At 49.6% G+C, this 18,495-nt stretch overlaps 3 protein-coding genes across 3 annotated transcripts; 2 read left to right on the top strand and 1 right to left on the bottom strand.

Annotated features, from left to right (window-relative positions):
- The first annotated feature begins 3,418 nt into the window (after positions 1 to 3,418).
- Positions 3,419 to 5,444, top strand: DCP2 (decapping mRNA 2). Its single transcript, XM_018639500.1, has 3 exons — positions 3,419 to 3,695; positions 3,820 to 4,017; positions 4,125 to 5,444. Exons 1-3 carry the CDS (start codon positions 3,597 to 3,599, stop codon positions 4,491 to 4,493), a joined length of 666 nt encoding a protein of 221 aa, XP_018495016.1. The 5' UTR covers positions 3,419 to 3,596; the 3' UTR covers positions 4,494 to 5,444.
- A 787-nt stretch (positions 5,445 to 6,231) lies between these two features.
- On the top strand, positions 6,232 to 8,035 carry LOC100899129 (protein THEM6). Its single transcript, XM_003743178.1, has 4 exons — positions 6,232 to 6,427; positions 7,282 to 7,502; positions 7,660 to 7,749; positions 7,841 to 8,035. The coding sequence occupies exons 1-4, from the start codon at positions 6,283 to 6,285 to the stop codon at positions 8,033 to 8,035; spliced, it is 651 nt and encodes a 216-aa protein (XP_003743226.1). The 5' UTR covers positions 6,232 to 6,282.
- A 794-nt stretch (positions 8,036 to 8,829) lies between these two features.
- Positions 8,830 to 10,295, bottom strand: LOC114828219 (uncharacterized). The gene is made up of 3 exons (XM_029111432.1): positions 9,971 to 10,295; positions 9,568 to 9,848; positions 8,830 to 9,399 (listed from the first exon to the last, which is right to left on the bottom strand). The coding sequence occupies exons 1-3, from the start codon at positions 10,293 to 10,295 to the stop codon at positions 8,830 to 8,832; spliced, it is 1,176 nt and encodes a 391-aa protein (XP_028967265.1).
- Between the last annotated feature and the right edge of the window lie 8,200 nt (positions 10,296 to 18,495).

Genomic DNA, 18,495 nt, shown 5'->3' with positions numbered 1-18,495 from the left:
GTGTGATTACGGTGATTCCTGTGATTATGACTATGATTATAATCATAATCACACGTGTGATTATGATTGTAATCATACGAATACGTGTGATTACGGTGATTTCTGTGATTATGACTATGATTATAATCAAAATCACACGTGTGATTATGATTACGGTCATAATCATACTCAAGCGTATGATTACGGTCATAATCATACGCATGCGTATGATTACGGTAAAATCATAATCATAATCACGGCGAAAATTTGCCCCACACTGTTCCGTACAGCGGAATCGCTTCTTTATTTTCCGATATCGGACCAGTGTTCGAGGAGTCATCCGAGGATCAGAAAGACCACCTTTTACCTTCAAATCTATTGTGAAATTGGAGTCCTCCATTTGTGCCTGCGAGAAATACTGGTATAAGCGATGAATACCGTATTTCCTGTATTATAAGAGCACCCTCTATTAGAAGAGCACCCTCAAACAGAAGAGCACCCACGGGGCGATCGGAAAATGAAAGACCACCCTCTATTAGGAGAGCATCCTCTATCAGAAAAGCACCTTCTATATGAAGAGCACCCTCTAGTCGAGGAGCACCCCCAGGTGAGTAGCCATAATCCCGCGACCTGATGCAGGCAAGACAATCGGAAAAATCCGCGTCTTCCATCCCACGGATGCCCTCTCGAGAAGTATTCTCTTCGAAGTCCGAATGGAGAATGGCCATATTATAGACAGGAACCCTCCATTAAAAGAGCAACTTCTGATAGACGGGTGAGCTGATGAGGGATTGAAAAATAGAGGAGCACCCTCTATTAGAAGGGCACCCTCTAAGAGACGAAGGAGCTGTAAAGGGATTAAAAAATAGAATAGCATGCTCTCATAATACGGGAAATACGGAAACTCACCGGTATTTTGCTCCGCATGCTTTATAGGCCGTACAAGAAAATCGCATCGCTCTTCGTTAGTTCTTGATTAATTTATAAGGTAAGTTCTGGCTGTCGCTGAAAGGTAAGGGAGAAGTTGAATATCATCGACCGTCGTTGAATCTCCGGAGAACAGCCCAAAAATGGCTTCAAGAACAACTAGAAGGTAGTACACTCCGAAATAGGATCATTGAGAAGCGCATCTGTGGAAACGAGAACAAGAGTCGCAAATAAACGCGAAATCATTATGAATAGCCTCCAATGCTACTTTGTGAATAGTAATCACCTTTATTAATCTTATAGTCCTACCGAACGGAGGGTAGAACGTATTGAAAGGGGAGCGTCATCATCTCCCCGTCATTCTTCCCGAACTAGGGCCACCGCGAGCCTTCGAATTTTCAACCCCTCAGAATTTTCTATACACTTCACCAGGAACCTCAGCCCTCTTCAATCGTGATCGTGAGATATTGAGTGCTCGTTCTCATTCAAGACGGGGAGCGGGTTCGATTCCACAATTAGCCTTGTCTACCGTGAAGTTGGGATATTTAAGAGGATGAAGTGTTATACAAGGAGTAGACGATATTTGCCTCTGTAGACGAGTTACTCTTCTAGCAGATTTCAGTAAGGCGATCGATCGAGGATTGAATGCACGGCTGAGGAGCTATCCGGATTCGGCAGTCGAGAGCTTTGTTTCGCGGTCTGAGCGATGACTTTAGGGCTTCCTTGCTCTCGTCTTATTGTCAGCCGACTCGAGATCGAATATTAGCGGAATGCCAAACGAAGATTTGTTCCAAACGACGATCTTACTTGGTCGACCAAAAGAGCGGTACACGGGCATGTAGACACTGTCATTCAGGAACGCTCAAGATTTCCCTTATCTGTGTCGCGTGACCCAAATCCCGAAGAGGAGAACCCCCTTTATAAGCGAATGACGGCGTACATGATTGATGACAGAGACTCTCTGGCATTTCCGTCGACGACGTCACCGGTCATCAATGCTACAACGTTGATCGAACGTTTGCGGCGCGTGTTTTCGCTCTCGCCGATTTCGCGGTCTGTGACCACTTGCTTGTAGCAGGGGGCAATCTCCGCGGGGCGATGTCGAGAGATCGAGGTAGTCAAAGAGGAATAAGACGAAGGATAACTGTATTTCAAGCAGACCACCAAGTAAGAGACCGGAACACAGAACGAAATCCTCGTGAAAGTGTTGGGAAGCGGTGGCTCGGAAGTGCATGGGCGCATCGAAGAGTTGAGCCGGATTCGAAGAAAGAAAAAAGTTATTTCTCATCTTTATGTCCCTTCCGTGCGCAAATTTTTGAAGCCTGGTTGTTCGGGACATCGCGAAAAAAAAACTGCAGAATCAGACGCGAATTTCGCCGCTAGAACAACTCCGACGTCTCTCCTAATCACGGAATGATACGCAATAGATACATTGGAGTTTACGCTGCCGCACCCTGTGCAGTCATCCCTCGTTTATCGCGATTAATCGGTTCCGGCCACTGACGCCGGAGATATCATGACCATGAGTCCGAGAGGCCAGTAGGGGTCGGAGGAAAATGTCGTCTTCGATATCAGTCCAGCAGTCTAGCGACTGGAGGCGGGCAATCACTGCCGTCGAGCTGAGATTAGGGAGTTGTCCGATCTCTGAGGAGACATGAGAGGTCCTGCTGCGCCCTAATTTACTATTAGATCCCATTCTATTTTAAGGATCCCGAATTCCGGAAAACATATCAGAATATAAGCAGTGAAACCTCGGTTCGCGAACTTGATCCGTCCCGCAGAGCCGATCGGTGAGCGTCGAGGTCGTCATTCGTGTTTTTCGACTGAGTAGAGTCCTCCAATCGGATGTGGGGTATCATTGAATGAACTCGGAGGCTCGAATCCCGCCTGAAGAGAGTGAAGTGCTCCCGGAGGAGAGACAAGTTTGTTCGTCAACAGAAATAAGGTGCGTCACCAAGTTTTCCGCGAAAAATCGTCGTCCGAAGCAATCGTTCCGAGGAGAAAGTTCGTTGAACGAGATGTCAGTGTACTGGCATTCCACTTTTCTCTGGATGGATATCCCGGCCCGGAGCAGCGAGCACTCAGAAAATGACATTTTTGATGATCGAAGTTCCCCAATGCAGATTGAGTGCGTTCCGGAGACGATTCCGAGCGAGCTGTAGGCCATAGACGTGCTTTCAATTTTCTATAAGACTCGACAGTGACGGCCACAAGCGGGCGAAAGTTGTCCTTTGGTCAGTCTGACTCGTAAGGGCCCAGCTTCCCGTGAGTCATTGTAGATCGAGCCCAGTCCTCTTCTCGAGTTTGAATCCGGAGTTTCTTGTTTTCTCCGTCGCAGAGCCAAAGCTTCAGAAGAAGAGAAAGAATTCCGCACCGCCGGATTGAAGATTATAGCATGGGTGGAGTATAGGCGATTGCGTCATCAGGAAGTTTTCGAAAAGCGCGGGCTATCACTCGCTCTCTCCGAACCCTTCCCTCTCTGTCTAATTCGTTCATTCGCAACTTGAATTATGGGGCTCTGCTGGCGAGAGCAACCAGTGTGATTGTGGATATCCTGAGTTGTCTCGAAAAAATAGTGAATTGAAGTGCTACTCGAGTCGGATACCGTGTAGAGAACCGAAGACGCCAACTGTCCGTTTCCGAATTTATCAGTAGTCCTGAACGTGAATTCCTGATCCTCATACCGCATAATGTCTGTACCGCAAGAAATTCTCGATGATTTAGGAAGTCGATTTTTGATCCATCTTCCTCCGGAGGAGAAAAAGGACCCTACTCGCCTGTGCTTCCAGGTAGGTTCTTGGGGTTGGTCGGAGGACAGTGGGGTTCGCTATACAATTTTTCCCCGGAAATCTCTTTCGGGCGTTCGGGACATCCTTGACGATTCCATCACCTCTGGCTGTGTTTTCCTCGCAGGTCGAGCTCGCCTATTGGTTCTACCTGGACTATTACGCAGGAGAAGGGAGCTTGCTACCATCTCTATCTATGAGTCAGTTCACTTTTGAGCTTTTCTCGCACATACCCGGCATGGCGAAATTCGCGAAGCGGACGGACGAAATAATTGCGACGTGGAAACAGTTCAAGTTTGCCGTTCCAACGTTCGGTTGCATTATGGTAAGTCGCTGAAAGCGCCATGTCGAATGACGCTCCGACGATTTATCTATAGGAGCCTCCTGAAGCTCTTTCCAATAACAATGTACTCAGAAGCCGGATCATTTCAGATTGACGATGCCTATGAGAAGGTGCTGCTCGTCCAGGGATATTGGAGCAAGAGTACCTGGGGTTTCCCGAAAGGCAAAATCAATGAAGGCGAAGAGCCCCATCATTGTGCCATGCGCGAAGTTCAAGAAGAAACAGGCTTCGATTGCTCGCATCTCCTCAAAAAAAATGTCTACCTCGATCGACGAGTCGGTGATCATGACCAGCGTCTGTACATTGTGCCAGGAGTATCTCGCGAAACGATTTTCTTACCACGAACCAAGAAAGAAATCCGCTCAATCCGCTGGTTCAACGTGTGCGATCTTCCGGCTTTCAAGAAAGATCCGACTCCGGCTGAAAGGCTCGGAATGAATTCTAATCATTTTTCATGATCATGCCGTTTGTGAAACCTCTCCGAAAGTGGATCAACTCGAGACGACAATCTCTCGGATTGAGCCTATTACCGGCGCTCCCACAATCCAAAGCATCCGTCAGCAGCGTGTCGACCAAAGGCCCAGGGAGTTCCTCGAACATATCTTTGAATGAATCACTTCTCCAAACACTACTATTGGAGGAATTGACTGATCTTAAAGCAGCGAAGGAACCACAGCAGAAAAAGAAGGCTAGAGGAGACAACGCCGCGAGAAAATCTCTAACTAAAATGTTCGAAGACGCCGCCCAGAAGCACGAGACGCAACAGAAGACCGCGCAACAACCTAAGCAGCTCAAACAAGTGAAATCCGCGCACGCTACACCAAATAAGGATCAGGAAGAGAACGTACAACTTAAAATCATCAAACCTCGATCGGAGAAGAAATCGAGCCCGTCGATTCCGCTGAAAAACAGAGCCGCTGTTCCAACATTTTACGAGGTTCCTGAATTCGAAATACAGGCGTGGCAGGACTTCAAACTCAACTACGCGGATTATACTTCACTTGTGCATTGAATCCGAGGAGCTTCATGAGTTCCCATCAGCCACGTTAGTTGGATGCACGTTACCTTCTCATCTCTCAATTAAAGTGCCTGAGTTCCCGGCACAAAGCATCATTCTGAGAGCCAATTTTCATTAACTCGTTCTAGCGGTGTGTAGACATCGCGCGCTTCACTGCTCGAAGTGAAAAAGGGACTTTTTTTGTACAGGGTTGAAGTTTTTCTGTACACTTGTGATTTGTAGATTACGCGCCGAAGCAGCTGGAAGTGTCCAGAAGACGGTCATGCAATGTACAGAAACTGACTTGGTGTACATCGTCTCTGCTTATTTTCATCAAAGGGACATGATTCTGTACTGTAATGGTAAAGATATCGAAAATGGCATATATAAACGGGAAGGAATTGTACTTTAAGTCCTCGATCGCTCTCTTTACTCGGCAATTCTTCATTGAATGACTCCGTCAGATAATTTCTCTGATTGGCCTCAGCATGCTCGGATGAAAAACCTCCCTCGCCAGAGAATTCAAAATGAACTGATCTCAGAGCTAAGACGATACAACTGGTCTTGCATGTTTAGGGAAGCGAAGAGACAGGAGCGAACAAGTGGAGAAAGACGGCTGGGATGAGCGCGGAATGAATCCGCGGGATTGGTAGAGAAGCCCGGATTTTCGAGAGCTGCGAACAATACGACGAACTCTAGGGTGCGAATGACACTAAAAGTGGTACGGAATGATGTGATCAGAAATCCCCGTTTCTTTCCAGACTTTGGAGAGTCCACCGTCCTATACCAGGGACAGTGACGGTGATACGGAACAAGGTGATTAATTTCTGCCATTTTCCCTCAGTATGGAGAGTCTATCGTCCAACACATGGGAGGAGCAGAACACAAATGATTTCCCCCACAGTGTCGATTCCGTCCCGTGACAAGTGAGAGCGCAGTCAGCAGCAGGGTCTGATGGGGATCATGCGCGAAACATGCATACTCTTTCCCTTTCAGCAGTATCCATCGAGGCAGCCGATCGGATAGAAAACCGGCGATGATTGAACAGCGACGGACCATTGCGGCGAGTCTTATGTTTACTGGTGCTCAATCGCTCAGGGGCGAGAACCCTGTCGTCCTGAGTGCGCTTGCGCGAGACCGTCCTCCTCTCCCTGGCATGTGGGCGCTCCGACTCCACCGGCTGAAAGTAAACGTATCTCATTGCTTGCAAAAAATCAGGGCTCTCGCACTGATCCGATCACGACTGAATCATGGGCCTTATTAGCACTCTATTAGCGGCAGCTTGCATAATTTTCGATGTCACGTACTTTGCAAAAATGTTCTGGCTCTACTATCCTTATTTCATAGGAATCAAGAAGCAGATCCACGGTGTGCACGAAGAAGGAGTATCTTTGGGTGAGTGATCGACTCTTGATTTCTCGACAGTGTATATCGAAATCGAGCGGACTTCGATGATTGCTCTACATATCGTCCGGGAAAAAGGCGTTGCAAGGTCCGATCGCAATTAGCTAGTCGTTGTCATTGAAGATTTCCCTCCGAACCCCGGAAACCTCTTGGGCAGTGCGGCGAAAATCTCGTGCATCGAATCTAACACCCAGGAGTGGATGCGCCGTCTACAAGAGACGTCGACGGCGACCGATCGATACTTCGGAAGCTTGGGGCTTCCATTGTTCTTCTCGGATTTGCTATGCATGAAAGAATAGTGTAAAATCATTGAGCTCATCGATCGTCACGCAGCTCGACCAGTTTCGCATGACCAGTCGAGGAGGGACCGGGACTTTCGGAACGGATAAGGGCACTGGCCAGGACATGAGAGGATCAGATCCCATTCAGGATCGCGAAAAAGTGAATGTTGGAATTCAGACATCAAGAATATTTTCTGTTAGCGACCAGCCTCTAGTCGAGAGGATCCTTCAATCCACCCGATCCGACAGCGCGCTGGCACATGTGCAGCTGTCGACTAGGCATGTGAACGATCGCTTTGTGATTGCAATATATGGCGAAGCTTAGTTCTTCAGGAGCGCGACCAGAGAGATTCGTGCTTGTATCGATCTAGCCGATCTTTCGCCCGAATTTGATCCACTCGGAGCAGAAACGTAGCAGTGCGCTGTGAACCTGACTCGACCTCGGGGTACATACCATGACGGGCGGGGGGCCTGTACGCGAAGAACTTACAGTGCTGCCGGAGCTCGGGATCCTGATCTATGACATTCCCCGCGACAATTCATCAAGATGTGTCTCTTCCACAGGGATATGCTTGCCGATAGATTTGGACTACATGTGTCACATGAATCATGCAAAATATTTGCGTAACTTCGAGTACGCTCGAGGTTCGTTCGCAGGAGCGTCAGGACTCCTTCAGTCAATATTCTTCACTGAAAAAAAAGATCGGTGGTGCGTCATCGCCGCCGTTGCGGTTCGCTATAGGAGACAAGTAACTTGTTTTGAAAGATACAGGATAACGACAAGGGTGAGTACGAGCTTTGCCGCGGATCATATTTCATCTCTACTCCTTCTCATAAAGCCCTTCTACGCGCGACTCTGCTTCCATGCCCTATATTCACGAACCACCTCCTGACGCTATCTCATCAAAATCTAATAGAAATCGATTTCAACGTTATCCGCAGCTAGTGTATATCGAAGGTCGGGACTTCTTCTTCGAGCAGAAGATGATCGGCGTCAGCGATAGTTTTGTGAAAGCAGTCTGTCTCGCCAAGGTAAGCTTCTCGTCTGTTTGGTCCACGGGAATTCTGATCGTGTGCTCACCCCACGGAGAGGTCACGTCGATTACCGCTTTTTTCCTCGCAGGCGACTCTGACACCCAATGGTGACTGTCGGGAGATGCTCCTCAGCAACGGTGTCGATCCGACCCCGTTCTGCGGACCTATCGAGGACGATCTGAGGCACTTCATCGAGCTGAACCGAGCTTCCAGCGCCAAGCTCAACCCTTCGAAAGAATCGACTCAGAATCTCGCTGCTGCAGATGAGACCTTGATGCACTGAGCGCTTTTCTATCAAAATATTTTTTCTGCAATCAGCGCTGTCCTGACTGATTGATTGATCGATATATTGTTAGGGTGATCGATCGCACAATCGTTCATGGAACGAAGAGGGAATGAACTTGGTGATTTCCTCCTCCCTCCTCCCATGTTTCCGTCATTGCTCCCTTTGACATCTGCCGGGTTGGTCTCGGATCCATGCTCAACATCAATGTCCGAGTAAGTCTCAGATGTCCCCGAATCTGCTTCTTAACGCACTACGAGCTTCTGAATCTTGATGTCCCCGAATCTGCTTCTTAACGCACTACGAGCTTCTGAATCTTGATGTCAGAATCCGCTACTTGTTCACGGACTTGTTCAAAGTTTTACCCTGATAAACAGCCTGTTAGCTGGTCTGTGTGTATGCGCGTTCGGAATTGTACTGACGAGCAGCTCACTGTGGGAGGTTTTGAGAGGCTCTCCCTGAGGGAGGTTGTAAGAGGATTCTCTGAGTTTTCGAGCCATTCGAGCTGTTCTTCAGTGTAACTTCTCGATGCTCAACGCACACTCAGGGAAAATATCGACGATATTATGATTGAATAAAGCGCTTGTTATCCGATTTTATTGAGTTGCTCGGCGATCCACGAAACTGACAAGGTGCGAGTAGGTTTTGGTCAGTATTGGCTCCCGAGGGGAACTTCTTTCCATTCCACGTATGCAACAGCAATTCCCTGAAAAAACGAGGAAGGGTTGTCCAGTCTAGGATTGAGTCTGCGACCCTCCATGAGAGCTGAGATACCGCGCTCGGAGAAAGCAGCCTCAAATCTTCGCATCTGAGCCGAAATAGCCGCAATCCGTTACGTTCAGCTGTGATCGAAAGAAATTCCTCATCAGATAGAGGATTTCTGAGAGTTCGTCGACTTTTTCGGTACCGTTGTAGATATCTATATATCTGCCCGGTCTGTATTTCCATTCTGTGGTAATACCCTCGCTAACGCGGAGCGCCACTCGGTAGCCGCTCCGATTCTTCCAGAGTTCAAGAGCCACAGCCGCCAGTGGGTCGGTCGCCAAATCGTTGTGGCCTAGAGCCCGGAGCACCGAGAGAAGGTTCAAGTCATGGAATGAAAACAGGGAGAGCTTGATTCGAGATATCCCATTCGCGGCTTTCTCGAGCTCATTTGAGATGCCTTCCATCAGATAGTGTGCGTAGTAGGGAGCCATAACGTTGATGCTGTTATTGAGCAGATAGAGCCTGGCGAATTCCCTCGTCTTGGGGTAATTGAACATCCAATGGTCTCGCCGCGTGAAATTATATTCGTAGTCGAGCGATAGGAAACCTTCCATGTAGGCCATGTAGAAGAAGTTCACGCTCTCGTTCTGGAGCTGAGTCTGGAAAATTATGCGATCTCTCAATTGGAAGCGACCGGACCGAGGACGTTCCCCTCGGATTAGTCGAGGGGTGGCTCATGAATTCTTATTTGGAGACGAGAATCGACGGTGCCCCTCATCCAAAGAGCCGACGGGGATTTGCAACGGCGAAAAGCGCAAAATATTTACCCGCGTTCGGAGAAAATTCACGTAATCTCCCACGGTCCGGAAGCCCTCTTCGGCGTAAATAGCGTCTGCGACTGGGAACTCGGGGTCGTAGTCCCGAGTGATGTAGCGCATGTTCCCGCAATTCTCGACATATTTGTCATGACCTCGGGGTGGCATTCGAATCGCTACCTGGCTGAGCGGCAGATCATCTGGCGAAGGATACCATGTGTCCAGGACCATGGCGAGAGTTTCGTGGCACCGATCAGCTTGAGAGCTCCTGGCGTACACCTCATTGGGATCACCTGCCAAACGTCGATGGGATCACTGTCTCGGACCCGATCCGTTGGGCTCATGGCGAGAGAATAATCTCCGGTGCTTTCGGCATTCGTCAGATTCCCAAGCCCAACCCTGATTGTGGACTCACCCGTCAGAAAATCCTTGTACCATTCTCTCCACACGAGAGTGGTGTTCCGCGTCGCTAGGAGCCCTTCTCGTGTGCTCCGCTCCACTCCACGCGGGAATAAGTCAGGTCTGAGCAGGGAATCATTCGGTGGAAACACTCGTGGCGCTCGAACTGTGTGCCGGAAGAGCAGAGCGACATGTTGCAGCTCAGGTTTTTGCACAGTCAAGCGAGCGACCGCGGCGGCAGCATCTGACTGTGGTGATGTCTGCGGCGATGACACTCGCTGATTTTCAGAATCGCCAGTGCCGAAAGCAAAGAAGAGACCGACGATCACTGTGAAGCGCATCGGTACGGGTTGGTTTCTCTCTACCAGAGAACTTTCGTACGAATCAATGATAAGAACAAAGAGAAGGAGAGCACTCACGTGCGACGATGACGACGCTTGGGAGAACTACTCTAGCGTTCATTGTGAGCAAACTGAACTCGTCTGTCGCCGCTGTATCTTGTCGTTCGGCCAGCCAGCCGGCCGGCCGGTCGCTCGGTCGCCGGCTGCAGCTGCGGCAACCCTCCCGCGATCGAAGGTAGACAGTTGACTGGATATTTGAAGGTTCGTCGCTAACGGAATCTCAGCCCGAACACTCCGCGATCTCTACGGAGGCATATCATGAACATCATACAAGACGGTACAATTTATGGCCCGCGCTAAAAGAATCAGCTCGCTGTCGATCTCATCCGATTCACCGACCGATTGTGAGTGGAGTACTCCGCGAACGCCACCGATTCCCGCAGCTCGACGCGCGGAAGAGGATAGTGCCGATAGAATCGAGGAGATTAACAAGAAGCGAGAAGCCAACCTTTCAGACAAAAATAGTTTTAGAAGCAATAGTACAAATCTCGCAACGCAGGCTTTGATCCCTTCCCGTAGATATCTAAGTATAGGGGGATGAAGTACTCCCGTGGTGAGCTGACATGCCGAAATAATGACGACCCCGTTGTTACAATCCTCCTGAGCGAAACCGCTTGACCAGAGCCTTGACCTCTGACCGAATCCTGCTCAGCCGAGAATCGTCGATGTAGACAAGCGGAAGTGTTGGAATCTCTCTGTACTTACTATGGAACATGTGTGCCAGTATCGAAAAATGGAGGATGCGAACTAGCTTGCTAACTCGACCGTCGCTGAACGAAGCTCGGTCGATGAGCGTCGGCGTCGCGAGATATTAACCGCACCGTTTGACTTCTCATGCGACCCGGAGGATATACTGTATAGCCTCGTCCTGGTCCTGGTTCAAGGGCTGGAAATCCGTCGCGGTATTTCGGTCCGCGACGGAATCCGTGACTTTTGCGCAGTGGAAAAATCGAAGGTTTGGGACTTGGAAAATATCGCCACGGAATAAATATCTCCCGAAATTCACAACATGATTTGTTCACGGCCGCGACATGGTCACGCTGCGTTCGGCGTCGGCTCCGAAGCGTCGGCGTTGTCGCGATCGTCATTCGCACCGGGAGCTCGGCGACGTGTTCACGCCGCTCTGATATCGTGATCACCGCTCCGCAGCGGGATTGAACTCTTCTTGAACAGTTGTCATCATGGCTCCGAGAGGAGCGACTTTGAATCAAAAAGAGCCTGATCTGGTATGACCCAGAGTCTGACGGGTAACCTGATGATGACCAGATACGCGGTTGACTCTGGAGGGATCGCTTTCAGTATCGGGAGAGAGTGTTCCGCTGTCTCGGACGAGCTTACCTCGCGGAGAAGCACATGTATAGAGCTCGGCGGACCGAAGATTCGACAGTTCCCGCATGGAGCTCTATGGAAGGGAGGGGGGCTCCATGGAGGGATTGCGGAGGCTTATGACTTCCCTGTCCTAGGAATCCGTGTCCTCTGGATCCATATTCGATCTTCACTGCGTGGATTTTCAGGGATTCAATAACACGTTGTCGCTTGAAGTTTCTGATTTCATTCGATATTTCGATATCCTCCTGCGTGGGTTGCGTCTTCATGAAGATATCCTCAATTCCTTTTGCTTGAGGCATGACGAGTCACCATTGATCTTCCTTCATTGGAACTCCCTTCGACTCCCAGGCTTTCCATCTCCTAGTACGCCCTTCAATTTTTCGAGTTCGGATTTTCGAGACTCCTGTTTTAATCCGGAATGAATAGAGTCCTGAATAGGATGTTAGCCTTGCGGCTCATCCTCAACCCTAATTAGGATAAGCTCTGCGTGTTGAGCTCTGGTCCCGGAATCAAGAAAAGAGTGACATTTCATGAAATTCGAATCCCGGCAAGGATGAGGCCACGCGTCTCCGGTCTCACCTTGGAGCCTCGTCGATCTCAGAGGAGTCTAGGGAGGAATACTCGGATTGAATTCGTTGTTAGCGTCAAAATGAGCACAGTACGTGAGATTTATTCATGTGAGAGAGTAAGTTTTCAGATCATCGAGGCTTCCGATATGCTCCGGCAGAGCCAGCATACGCGTGTCAACTTGTAGCGGGTTGATAGGTTGCCAATTGACAGATGCGGAGTGAATCAGTGATTCACCCTGGCAGAAGTTATCACAGGAACTTGAATCTCACGGAACATCGCGGAGAAAGCATGAGCAGGTCTCGGACTCTCTAATCTGCTTCGCCGTCGACTTCGCGCATACATTCATGCGTTTCGTCGAATGCAGCTTTTTGTTTGTCGTTGAGCGGTGCGACGAATTTGTCCATCTCAACCTGTGAATGCGTCGCAATCATGATAAGTACGGTAAGCTTCGGCGCATCAAAAGGATTCACAGGCAAGTTGAGCCAGCAAAATATCGGAGGCGAAACCGCTTCGCTTCATCAGGTCTGAGCTCTGCGGGAACGCTCCGAATCGTTGCAGCCCTGATCGAGCAGTGCATAGGGCTAAAGTAGTTCACCTATTCGATTTGTTCGAGGAATCTATCGCAAACAAAATCCGAACTCACTTTCATACAATCCCTGAATTTCTGCTTCTCGACCTTATTGTTGATAATATCCCCCAAGCCCATCTTGCATTTCAACGACATCGGCAGTATAGACTGCATATATTTCTCCATGACTTGGTCGCCAGCGTGCTGATTGATGTGCTCCAGACAGGGTCTCATATTCTCGACTTTTGCCTGGCAACCGATCATCATTAATGAGTTGACGCAAATCTCACCGGCTCGAGTCGATCGCGAACATCGAAACGAATATCGGGCGGATCGAAAGAGCGCTCACTCCTCCGGGCATCGCTGTCCGGTGCCCGGAGGGATAGCTCATTAGTCATTAGGCGAGTTCCACCGAATGGCGGACCGAAGAGAGAGCGAACCTTGATTTCGGGAAGTTGGTCCGGTGGCACAATCTTTTCGACGACTTTGAGGAACACCCGAAGTATTTTGTCCACGTCTCCCGCGACCCAGATGTCCCTCTGGAGAATTGAAACTATCAATGCCAGGATGAAGAACCTCATGGTCGATGCTTCAATGAGCTCTGATACCGATATACGCTCTATATAAGCAGCCTCGGCCGCAGCAGCTTTCTGGCAGCAGCCAGAAACCTTGGCTGAATAAACTTTGAAGCGCCTCAGAGTGCTGGCCTCATGTATTTCCCCAGCTGAGAGATCGCGAGCCTCGAGGGAAGCCACTTTATTTGCACAATCACGCGTGGTGCATCTGCCCATCGGTGTTCTCGCGCGCGCGCGCTCAATCTTCTTGACAATCGTTTCCGATGAGCGGTTCGGTGCGGATTGTCAGCCAGAACTCAAGGCTCGGATAAACTTATCCCCATCGAGCAGCTCCCGAGTTTCGGAAGGGTTCAATGCGATCAGTTGAGGACGAGTCAGCCAGTCCAAGCGGTCAGGATTCCACGAAAAGCTTCGCACAGCCTCACTTCATAAGACCACGTTGTTCAGAATTCTATCGAAGATAGAATGTTGCTGCTATGCCCCGGGAAGACGCGCGGGGGCGGGGTAAGTGAAACGCATGAAACTCCTGCTCCCGGAGCCCCCTCGATCACCGTAACGATCCTTGACTGCAAATGGAAGAAGGAACACATTCGGATTCATATGGACAATATTCTGAAGGAAGCTCATTGTACCAGGGAAAACTCATTCCGGCTCGGAGGCTGCGACCGTCGTCGGCACCCAACGGGGGACTCAGAGAATTCCACGATTCCGTCATAATCGCCGCCCCGCGCACAGAGGGCTCGAAGGGCCTGAAGTACATAAATGTTTGACGCCGGGATAATCATGTATCGAACCCTCCTTGTGACGAGCCGACTGAACTGTCGACCGCTTATCCGCCATCGCTGGAGGCAAACTTCAAATAGAATGTCCTGACTGAAAATGGCTCTAACGGTCCTGACAGGCGGTCTCCATTCACTTAAGCGCTTTCTCGGCAGTGCTAGAAGCTTAAGAGTCGAGTCACGGTTTCGAGGGAATGTGTCACACGTACATACATGCATGTACGTGTATTTTCGCTCGATTGAAGCTGATTTGTTTTCGAAGTTCGAAATCTGGAGTCAAGCCCTCGAATATCCGCGACGCGACTCTCCCATTTCCCCGTAGTCCTAGTGGCGATGACCTCAAATGTATCAAATCCGCATGCTTCCACTCTATTGCCATCGGCGTGGCGAAATCCGATCGGAAGCGAATCGGCCACCGACTAGAGGGTGATGTGCTGGAAGGGAGCCAAGGTATAGATGATCTTGAATAAATAACAGATGATCATGAACCTTAAACGCATTTGATCAGCGAAGCCTGTCCCCGTGAGGTGTCAGTGTTTTCGCCAGAAGACACACGGGAATACTAGTGGTCCCTTGATCATTCCCCCACCGACCCCCCCCCCCAGAACGTTCCGAGCATATGATATAGGAAGATTACCTGAAGTTCTAGAAATCATTCCGGAAAATAGAACCAAGCTCCGATAAAATCCATGGAACGTTTCCATATGATAAGGAGCTCTAACCCGCGAAAAGCACCTTTCAGGACCTGTCAGCAGAACAAATGTACCGGTAAAATTTTCCCCGTACAGATTTATTTGATACATACCTCAGCCGGCGATAGAGCTAAGTCGGATCTTCTCCCCAACTTCTCTATGGATCCGATCGCTCTAAGCGTGAGATATATACATCAGATCCGCTGTTAGATATCAAGTTCAGTTTCTCGTCATTCGCCAGAGATAGCAGCGCCAAGATAGCGATTTGATGATTGAGATCCTTTCGACTCTGAGGCGTCAGCTTGCCCAACAACTTGGGATATACGTTCCGGAATGAAACCACACCTTGAATGAGAGAAATGTTCGGAGGAAATTAGCTTTTTCAAGTTTTTGTTCGCCGATGCATCTTCGACAGATCTGAGGGGGTACACGGGGAGTGGAAGACCGAGCGCGTTTCCAACTCATGGTCTCGGGTTTTTCCCGAAGCTGCTCGATCCGGAGAACCGGAGAGCAGATGCTGAAACTCCCGCGACCTTCCCTGCTTCGACCTTCGAGGCTCAAACTCACCCCTAACGACGTCTTCCAGCTGTGATCCCACAACTCCAAACATGACTTGTTTGATTTCCTCCATATTCACAACTCTCGCCCTCCTCGAGTACTTGAGCCGGAGAGGCTCTTCTCCATCAGGTTTTGAGAGAGTTGCGCTGCAGTACTTCTCGTCCGGCATCGAGAGAAGATTTTGATTGTGGTCCGCTGTCAGTAGATTACCCGCATCCGTGAAGAAATCCACAGCACCACCATAAGAAGCTATGGTCATCGGGATGTTATCCTGATCGGGCGCATGCCGGAAAATCTGGTCACTCTCACTGGGCGCGTGATGGGGACTCGGGGCTGGGGATATGATGTCGACTTCGAATAGAGGCAGCATGAAGAGCCGTCTCAAACTTTCCAGGCTCCTGAGGGTTCGGTCTTTGACAATAGCATCGTTCTCACGGTTCCATTTGAGTAGGGTGCTCTCGGTAAGTCGGAACCGGACCACTCCAACGCGTCCAACCAGGATATCGTCGAAGAGATTCTCTGGATGAGTGTTCTGGACCGACGTTTCGTCTGGTGAGGCTGCAAAATATTGATTGAGGCTTTCATCAAATAATTTCTCAAACGGACAGATCCCTGCAGTTACATTCCCGAGACCTTTGATGCTCTACGAACCAGGACCGACGTTTCTTTCGCAGATTGGGGCCGCAACTCTACTCTCCGCTTCCGACTCGAGCATTGGCATTGGCATGAAAGTGATACTAGCCTCGAAATCCTGGGAGTCGGAAAGAACGAAAACGTCCGAGGTAGTTCAATCGTTTCCACAGTCACAGGCGAATTTGTGCCTTTGAAAGATAAATTCTCCGACACCGTTTATTTACATATTCATCGTCGGATGCAGTCGATCGCGCGCAGGCTCCTTCCCGTTCTTGGCCTGGCGGTGTGCCCTCACAGCAGAAGAGATCCTGGGAAATCATGAGCGGCAAAGCTCCATCTTTGCCGAGGGGTTCTAAACTCGGAGGACCTCCACAACGAACAGTTCTCAATGGCCCGTCCTCATGCCTAGGACGGCGGAAAGAAGAGCGTCGGAAATGGAAAAAGTCAGGCGGTCAAGAACCGAAGATTAAATTCGAATGGGCGGAAACGATTCGGTAAATCGAATGCTAGCAGGCAGGGAATAATGCATATTTTCCTTGCAGGGAGAGAAAAACGATTCCTGACCATGATTGCTCCTGCAATAAGTCGGGACAGTGGATGTCTGACGGAGCTAGGTAGGTCGCGATCCTTCCAAGCGAGTTATCCGCTTCGTGAGTGCGAGCTAGGATCTCGCCCACAGTGGAAAGCAGACTCAGGTCGAGGAGGTACGCTTTCGTTATTTTGGACTCATCTTCCACGATGAAGACACCTGGATAGGGCATCGAGATTTAGCGCCTATAATAAAATTATTCCGTGTCCTCCCGGAAATATCGGGACGCTTTGGAATTTTCAGATGTTTGCTTCGCGTGAAGCTCGAGGCGCGGCCCCCGTCTAGAATCCTCGCTCGGGTAGTGATCGGAGGGACGCTCCACGAGTGAAGTCGAAATAGAGACACATACTTTGTCGGGAGCGAGCTCTCAGTTTTTTCTTCTCCTCAAGAGCATCATATTTCGACTCCAACCGTTCCTCTGGAGATTCCGGCACCGTCTCCGTGTCCGCCGTTTGAGCGGATCTGAAATTCGCCGCGAAGTTCATGCACGCCGAATATGTGTTCTCAACGCGGCATCCATAAACTTGCGAGGAAGCGTCGAGGGACAAGCCCAGCATCGAGAAGTTCACTTCTGCCGCCTTCCTTGACTCTTCTGTGAGCTCGGCGAGTGCAGCATCCATATCGAATGACGTGAACGCGTTCTCCGGCTTAAGCTTCTTGTTTTGGACCATGAGGAGTATCTGTCGCAAACTCTCCAACTCGTCGGCTCCTTGGGACCTGGCAGCAAGAGACAAGTGTCGCTTTAGATTACAAACACGGAGTCGACGGGACTGAAAGTTAGTTTTGCAGATTTACTCGCACCATCGTCCCTTTTTCTCGTGAACCAAATAAATCGTCGAGGGGTGAAATAAATTAATTGAAATCATCCCAACGAAGAAGGAGGCTGTTGCGCGTGCATTCCTGCCGTGACAGAGACGCGTACGACAAAATGATGGATGGATATGCCGCTTGATTTTGCTAATGAACATTCGCGCTCAACTCAAGAATCCTTCGGCAGGGACCGTCGAGTCGGTGATGCATCTATTGCAAAAATCGAACTTTTCTCGAAAGCAACTCATGTTGTTGAATCCTGTGTTCGACGGCTTGAACCTCGGAAGAAAACTGCGACTACGATGTCGTTGCAAAACGCCGTTTCAAAACAAGCTTTGAATGCGTGCAGTTTTCGGCTCTTCTATCGGGGCGAGGGAAAAAGTTCGCTCTTTATCTTCTTCCATCTCCATTCTGTAGCGATACTCTCAGAGTGTCGGCTGCTCTTCGCGGACCATGGGGGACTGTACTCGAAGAGGAAACTCGTACATCGAGCCAAAGAACAAATTTTGTCCCTCATCCGTCCGCTACAGCCAAGACAATGGGACAACCGATAGATGATGTCGCCGGGAGACTCGCTCCGATACGAGCACATTCATCTCAGCCCCATTCTGATCATCCGACGCGTAGGCTAGCAGTTCGGAAATGCCTGCCATCGAACGCTCTTGTGTCAATCGCTCGAGATCCGTGGAAGGAATTAGCCGATTGGCCATGACAAATAGAACAAGAATCGACGTCTCGTTGAATGGGATGCGGCTCGCGTAAGCGTCAGGGTAGCATTTCGTGGTAGTATCGACGGGTTGCGACAAGTGAAAACCATTAAGATAAAAATGAATCTCGACCTCTCACGCGTTTTCTACCACGCGAGAAGCGGGAGAGCCAGCGCCCATCGATATGAGACTTGGAGAATCTCAATGCGAGGATGCTTCATGAGCGGAAGTATTCTTCAGATGTGCTCTTGAGGAGCTGATCCATGCAATATCAAAAAAATCCAAGCTCACGTCATTGATGAGCTCATATGACTCATGAGCGTTTCAGAA

This window comes from Galendromus occidentalis, unplaced genomic scaffold (assembly GCF_000255335.2).
Source record: "Galendromus occidentalis unplaced genomic scaffold, Mocc_1.1 scf7180000077440, whole genome shotgun sequence".
NCBI lineage: Eukaryota > Metazoa > Arthropoda > Arachnida > Mesostigmata > Phytoseiidae > Galendromus > Galendromus occidentalis.
This window is presented reverse-complemented; position numbering and strand designations above follow the sequence as displayed.

Bases quoted from the DNA above. Each gene is read 5' to 3' on its own strand.
- DCP2 (XM_018639500.1), top strand. From the start codon at position 3,597: ATGTCTGTACCGCAAGAAATTCTCGATGATTTAGGAAGTCGATTTTTG. The intron at 3,696-3,819 runs GTAGGTTCTTGG...TTTTCCTCGCAG, and splicing joins CTACTCGCCTGTGCTTCCAG to GTCGAGCTCGCCTATTGGTT. The intron at 4,018-4,124 runs GTAAGTCGCTGA...GGATCATTTCAG, and splicing joins CAACGTTCGGTTGCATTATG to ATTGACGATGCCTATGAGAA.
- LOC114828219 (XM_029111432.1), bottom strand. From the start codon at position 10,295: ATGCGCTTCACAGTGATCGTCGGTCTCTTCTTTGCTTTCGGCACTGGC. The intron at 9,849-9,970 runs GTGAGTCCACAA...GACGTTTGGCAG, and splicing joins GTACAAGGATTTTCTGACGG to GTGATCCCAATGAGGTGTAC. The intron at 9,400-9,567 runs GTAAATATTTTG...ATAATTTTCCAG, and splicing joins TGAATTTTCTCCGAACGCGG to ACTCAGCTCCAGAACGAGAG.
- LOC100899129 (XM_003743178.1), top strand. From the start codon at position 6,283: ATGGGCCTTATTAGCACTCTATTAGCGGCAGCTTGCATAATTTTCGAT. The intron at 6,428-7,281 runs GTGAGTGATCGA...TCTCTTCCACAG, and splicing joins CGAAGAAGGAGTATCTTTGG to GGATATGCTTGCCGATAGAT. The intron at 7,750-7,840 runs GTAAGCTTCTCG...TTTTCCTCGCAG, and splicing joins AAGCAGTCTGTCTCGCCAAG to GCGACTCTGACACCCAATGG.